Source organism: Pterocles gutturalis, unplaced genomic scaffold (genome assembly GCF_000699245.1).
Source record: "Pterocles gutturalis isolate BGI_N339 unplaced genomic scaffold, ASM69924v1 scaffold9350, whole genome shotgun sequence".
In the NCBI taxonomy this organism is placed as follows: Eukaryota; Metazoa; Chordata; class Aves; order Pterocliformes; family Pteroclidae; genus Pterocles; species Pterocles gutturalis.
In genome coordinates, this window is record NW_010138277.1 from 8,129 (window position 1) to 15,003 (window position 6,875).

The following is a 6,875-nucleotide window of genomic DNA, read 5'->3' on the forward strand; positions in this document are numbered from 1 at the left end:
CCCCCCCCGCGCCCCTGCCCGCGCGGGGGCTCGCCCCCAGCCTCTGACCATCCCCATGGCTCCTCTGGCCCCACTCCAGCAGCTCCCTGTCCCTGTGCTGAGGACCTGAACTATATCTGCCTGTGGTTCCTTGGCCTCCCCTGCATGAACTCTGGGCTCTCCCCCACCACCGGGTGTCCGACGGCGCAGTGTTATACGGAGGAGCTGCACGAGTTAAGGCAGCAAACCCAAACCTGACACTTCAGGGTGTCCAGTATAGGGCTCAGAGGCAATCCTCTCTTAAGTCAGCACTCACCAACCTACTCTTGGCAGGTGTTTGCTACTAATTTTGGGCTGACTAAGCAGGTGAGCTAACCTGGCAAATAGCACACACAAGAAAACAACTGATGCAAAAGCGTAATAACAAAATTTAAAGCCAAGCTGCTTAAGCCAAACCTGGAATTCCTCAACACGTGGCTGCTGATGAAGTCAGCCCATGGAGGGGCGGGATGGCGGGGCAGAGCAACCTGGGAGACCAGGGTGGGGAATGAACGGGGAGAGCTGACAGCCATCGCTGGCAGGTATTCGAAAACAAAACACAACACAGCAACGTAAGAAGACATGCGATGCGCGGCAGGCGGGTGTTTCTGGGACAGCCAACAACTGGATTGCAAAATCCTTCCCCACCCAGCAAACCTGGCACTGCCCATCGCTATCAGGCCGTTGTCTCTCCCCTGAAAATGCACCGAGATGTTTAGGAGCAGCAGCAATGTTCCTGTGTTACCGTGACAAAGAGGGTTTTGTGGTGCCCTGGGGGTAAGTACCCTCTGACTAAGCATAAAACCATCTGGAAACTGCAAGGAGCAAAAGAAGCAAGTGGAGCTTTTGCGATCCCAGAGCAGAGAGAGGGTGGGGGGCAGCCCCAGAGCCCTACATACCTGCAGTGTCTCTGTGTCCAGTTCTTGCCTCTTTAACTCCAGCTGTGTCAGCTGCAATAACTCTGTTTCTATTAATTTAATCTAAACAGAAGATGAAACATTTTTTACTGACATTTGAAATGACTTTAATTTACGCTCTTTTAAAACGTGCTCTAACTGCTGCCCTGGGAGGGATGGCACTGCAGAGCTGCCCAGAAACCCGGGGAACTCGCCAGTGCCCTTCCGTGATGCAAGCTCTTAGGGTCACTCTTTCTTTGTCTTTTGCCTGAGGAGCTGTGTCCCCCGCTCTCTGTCTCTCTACTCTAAACACCTTCTGTCCAAGCCTAGAAGCACATTGCAATCAGTTTGTTCAGCCAAGCCTGTTGCAGCCACTCTGGAAGGCAGCAGGGTATTTCCCAGGTCCTCCCAGCACCATGCTCAGACTGCAGGTTAACTGGGGCAGGGTCCTGGGTTCTAGATGCTCCAGCAAATCCCATAATGATACATGTTCTTTCAGGTGGGGCAACTGAGACACAGAGAGGTGAAGTGAGTTGCCCAAGATCCCCCAGCAAAGCCAAGATGAGAGCCCAGCTCACCTGCCAGGCCATCAGCCATCCCCAGACCACACTGCTCAGTGTGTGCCACCGAAACCAGTGTCCTGCCAGCACTGGGTCTCTGCAGCAGGCGGCACCCCGGGCTCCTGCCCCTTCACAGCCTCGGCAGGATGCTGGGGGGGGTGGGCTGGATTCCAATGATAAAAGGTCCAGCCATGGTACCAAGGAACAAACTCCCTTTGCTTACAGAACAAGTGCGAGCAAACCGCAGGGCTCTTGTTGATGAGCTTAAGCAATAGAGTCGTTGGACTCATCTCCTGGATTGTCCATACACAATCCACAGGCTTCTAGCAGAGACTGGGCACCGAGTCACTCAATGTATTCAAGCTCTTAAGCTTATCCACCAAGTCCTGACCTGAGATTTTTCTGCTAGTGTCAGAAGAGGGAAGATCCTGGAGCACTGTGTCAGAAACCAGCCACCCATCCTCATGCATCAACTGCCACTACTTTCCCATCCTCCTGCATCAACCACCGCTACTTTCTCCACCAGCTCTTGCTCTCCCCCCTGGCTATCGCATTGCACCTTCTGAAAGATGGAGCTCAGAGAGGCAGGCTGAGAATGGGAAAGAAAAGGTGAATTTATGGCTCAAGGAGCAGTTCTGATGTGCTGGATGGAGACACAGTGGACTCATGTGGGAACAGCAGCCCTGCTAAGTACACAACCTGAAGGAAACCATAGTTGCAATTGCAGATCACCCCCCAGAGCCAAGGCAGGTCTGTCCTCTAGTGACCGCTCTCTGCACTTCATCCTCGTTAGTGCTGAGACGACTGAAGCAATGGCAATTCCACCACTTGCACAAATCTAAAACCTGCGCGGACACTCCCTCCTATGGTGCTGGGACACTGGTTTAACCAACACTGCCCAGCGCTTTGTTACAGAGCTCTGAGCACTACAAGAGCTCTTCATTTCCTCCAGACCCCGCTCTATGCTCCCAGTGCTCTGATCCTCCTCAGCAGTGACCCATGGAGTGGCGATAGGAGCTGAGGAGCTGGCTGCTCTTTCTTCTCTTGCTGACTCACCTGGTTCCTGATCTGCCTGTGCATAAGATCCTTCTTCACTTGGAGAGCTTCAAAGGCAGCTTTCTGCATCTCAATCTAAGGGACAGGCAAAATCCTGCTCAGTGAGGGTGCTGAGGCAGCTGCAAACAGCCTAAGAAACCCTGTCCCCTGGCAGTAACTCATGTCCATGCACACGAATGGTGCTCACTCTGGGTACCAGTGTCCTGATCACACCATGACTCAGATCCCACAGTCCCAAAAGGTAAAACCCACTTTACGGGCAGACACAGAAGTCCTATTCGTGTTCTTCAAACGCACATTTTGCATGCTCTGTATGAACCCCGCCTCTCATTTGCAGCAGCACCGAGCACGCAGGCTGTGCAATCGGGCACAGCTGCCCAGAGCTTCTGAGAAACGAGCTGCAGAGGTTCAGGTTGAAAATCAGGTATTCAAAAGGAGCAGAGGCTTTGAGAATGCTTCCTGTAGGTAGTTTGCCCCAAGTCACCCAGGAAACCTGCCAAAAAGACCGGACTTCTGTCTCAAAATTCAGACATAATCAGACCAGTTCTGCTTCCAGCGGTCTGTGCTGCTGTCTTTTCTGAAAATTTGCTTTCCAGTTAAAAAACAAACACATTTTTCTTTCAACCACCCAAGTCAGTTTGTCAGAATATCAGATTCACAAAGGTTAGCACATAGTGTTAAATAAAATAACTTTTTCATGCAGCCCAGCCACCGTTGCTCCTGCGACCCACTCTCGACCTTTTTGCCTGCCGTTGCTTTCCCTTGATTCCCCCGGGACCAGTTTGCTCCCTTGCCTACCTCCTGCAAGATCTGACCAACGGCTTTGTTCTGGTCCAGCTGTTGCCAAGACAGGATTTGCTGGAACTTCTGATCCATCTCCGCCAGGCTGGAAGAAGATGGATTTGCCATGGAGTTACTGCTGGGTCTGAGACTCTTGATGCAAACAAGAGGAAAAGAGGCAACAGGGAATCCAGGAATGGAGAAATCTGTTACTGACCAAGGGTGAAGAGCCACAGCACTGCACAGCTGAAGCCTGACAGATTCAAAACCTCCTTCCCTACAACCAAACCAACCCTGCACCACAGTCCAAGCCGGAGCAGACGCACCGCTGCCTGCAGGTGCACAGCTTGAGGTCCAAACAGGCTGCTGCTGGCCCAGCAAGCTGCTCAGGCAATGAATTTGCACACTGGTGTTCTGCACTGGGAAGGGTGTGCTGATGGAGACCCAGGCACTGAGGCCGTGTATTGCCTGCACTTGCCGGCAGGACCGTGTCTGCCCCCAGCGCTCTGTTGGGCAGGTCACAGGCACACAAGGCTGTTTCTGTTCAGTGCCAGACGTTGGCCAGATTAAAATTTCTCACCTTCTCATAAATAAAGTGAGACAGAATGCTCTCTGTACCTACAGCAATGCAACACGTCCCACAGCATCCTTGAGACAACCCTGGGAGGTGAGGAAAGGAGGTTTGTCCTAGAGTTTGACACTGAACTGGTTAACAAAACAGGGAGAAGACCAGTCTAACTTAATCCTCCATATCCAGCAGAATGTATAAAGTAAAATAAACAAAGTAAAAAAGTGACAGTTCATCCAAAGGATAATTAACATGCATATTCTTGTCATTAGAAGGTGGTTCATTGAATCAAGTTTGAGAGTTTCTTTAAATTGCACTGTCACCTGCTCTTACATAGCCATCCTGCCGCATCCCAGCGGCTGCAGGAGTTCCTGGGCGTATAGATGGGAATCACAGCGGGGACTGCTGGGAGAAAGGGACTTTACACCAGTACCACCAGCCCCAGACATCCCCACTGTACCTGGAGCAGGCCTGGCTGACAAGGTCTTGCCGACGAGACTCGTAGGTCATTTGGATGAGCTTGTGCTTGTAGCTCTCGGCCAGCATTTGCTGCATGGCAGCTAGGAGACAAAAATGCTGTCAGTCTGTGGCAGAAGCGGGTGTGTAGAACAGGCACTCATCTACCACTGCTGCTGCAATCACTTGCAATTAACAGTGCCTCCTCTCTCATTTCCAACCTGGCCTCGCTTTTCCATTTCATTCATTTCCGAGCAGACTCACTCAGCTGTAAGAACTGTAGCTACTTCTTGGGAAATGAGCTGAGCAAACTCCGCTCTGCCTGTGCTTGCATCTCTTCAGTGCTCCGAGGAGCCCAGTTGCTGCCTACCGACCCTTGGATGGGCTGCAGCTCTGCCTGTCCTCCTGCCAGTGACCCATCCTCGGGGTGACAAAACACACCCCATTTCCTTTGTGACCCCAGAAGATCTGTTCGTGGTCCCCATGAGCAGAAAATGCTCCCCGGCACCATTCCTGTTTACCATGTACCTCCTGCCCCCTGCACCTCAGCAGTTACCATCTGCTGGTGCCTCTGAAGTACAAAGCACTTTGTGCACTTGTATCCAGTCTCATAAACTCCCTGTGTGCCATGCTGCAGTTGCACAGGGAGCACAGCTGGGCACAGCTGGCACGTCCAGGAGAACACGCAGAGAGGTGAAGGTGGAAGCGGAGGATCAGTGATGGTACCTGTGCAATGCCACCAAGCAGCACAGCAAGAATGTGTGCCCGACAGTGCATCCCCCAGGTGACTGTCACCTATTCAGCCCTTTTCCAGAGGAGCCATGTCTTTCTTGCACCGTACCACCCCCAAGAGCTGTCTGGACTTACAGGCCACTTCCCTTCTGCGCAGCTGCTCTGTCTCCTCCTGTGTTATTGCCATCAGCTGTTCCATCCTTATTCTGCCCAACAAACGAGAATAATTCAGCCATTCCTTCTTTCCAACAAGCACTATCTCTGCTATCTCACTCCTCCACCCTCCCAGCTCAGATCTGAAAGGCTGGGCAGAGTCACCCTGCCACCTGATCAGGAAAGCCACGTGCATACCAGAGACACAAAATTCTCACTGATTTCTTGGTAAAGAACCTCTAAGTCTATGGGAGACAAATTTTGCTCAAAAACATGGGGACAATTGCTTCTTAGACTAGAAAGCTGATCTGAGAAACAGAACATCTATGCAATGTGCATAAACCCTCACCAAACACGGTGCCAGTCCCTTCTTTGCTTTCCTTTCTCTCGAGGTGTGACGAGCGCTCTGAAGCTGCTCTAATGAGCAGCGCCACCGAGAGCAGCCGCCTGGCCTCCATTCCAACTCCCCTGTCCTTGTCCCGGCACAAACACACACACCGCCACTCAACAGATGAGGAACTGGTGTGGCTGGAAAACTATCCAGCATACAAAGGGATTATCTTCAGCCCGGTCAGCGTCTCCATCCAGTTTATCGTGCCACAGCACAAAGGGTTGGCTGAAGGGAGGGGGCAGCACACAGGCAGGGAGAGTTGTGGACGGCCACTTCTGGCAGCAAAGCCAGCTCAGAGTGTTGGCTGCATGGCACCACTGCTTTCAACGGATTCCTCCCAGCCTGTACACATTACCGGACCATAGAATCCCAGAATGGTTTGGGTGGGAAGGGACCTTAAAGCTCACCCAGTGCCACCCCCTGCCATGGGCACGGACACCTCCCACCAGCCCAGGTTGCCCAAAGCCTCATCCAGCCTGGCCTTGAACCCCTCCAGGGATGGGGTTCCTTCATAAATGCCTTACTTTCCAACAGATGTAGGATTTCTGTTGGTCCTTGATAGTGAAACACAGAGTTTTGATCCTGAAATCCTTAGCTGGGACCATTTAGAGACAAAAAAGAGGTAAAATCACCATCCTGTTGGGTTTTCCAGACTGGGTAAGCCCAGGCACATCTCGTGCAGTGTCTTGCCTGCAACAGTGACCAGAACCAGCTGCTGGTATGGGATGACCCTCCCCTGACCTAGGGGAGATTCAGACGAGTGGCTCTGTAAGGAAGGTCCCAGTCCTCTTTCCAGTTTCTTGCCCCTTCTCTAGAAGAGCTCATTTCAAGGAGACTCACCTCTCATTCTCCAGGGATTTCAGAATGTCTGAACTTTGTTTTTGCCTACAAAAAGAAAAAGCAAGATATTTTCATCAAGCTGAGCAGGCAATCCTGCTCCCCCAGAGGGCAGAAAAATGACTTTGCTTCTCATGCACAGCAGCGCAGCTCTAAGCAGGCTGGTGACCTTGTGTCAGCACCAGCCCAGCAGGATATCCAGCAGATCTGGGCAGTGGTAGCTTCAAATACGCACCTTCCATGAGGAATGCAAATTTTTAGCACAGCACTGCAAAACTCCAACAGCACACATACGTGTGAAACACGATTTTTTAAGGTGTCAAATTCCACATCCTTTAAATGGGACTTCGGCAGTTCAACAACCCAGGCACCTCCTACAGCCATCGATCCTGACCAGTTCCACAGCACTCAGAAAGGGCAAAATGAAC

The 6,875-nt window shown here is 51.8% G+C and overlaps 1 protein-coding gene across 1 annotated transcript in view; it reads right to left on the reverse strand.

The window, feature by feature from the left end:
• The window catches only part of LRSAM1 (leucine rich repeat and sterile alpha motif containing 1), a 22,921-nt gene that overhangs the window by 5,094 nt on the left and 10,952 nt on the right, over positions 1–6,875 (reverse strand). Inside the window, 6 exon segments of the mRNA XM_010082935.1 lie at positions 918–998; positions 2,531–2,605; positions 3,329–3,416; positions 4,339–4,438; positions 5,202–5,272; positions 6,451–6,495. Coding sequence (XP_010081237.1) covers positions 918–998; positions 2,531–2,605; positions 3,329–3,416; positions 4,339–4,438; positions 5,202–5,272; positions 6,451–6,495 — 460 coding nt within the window.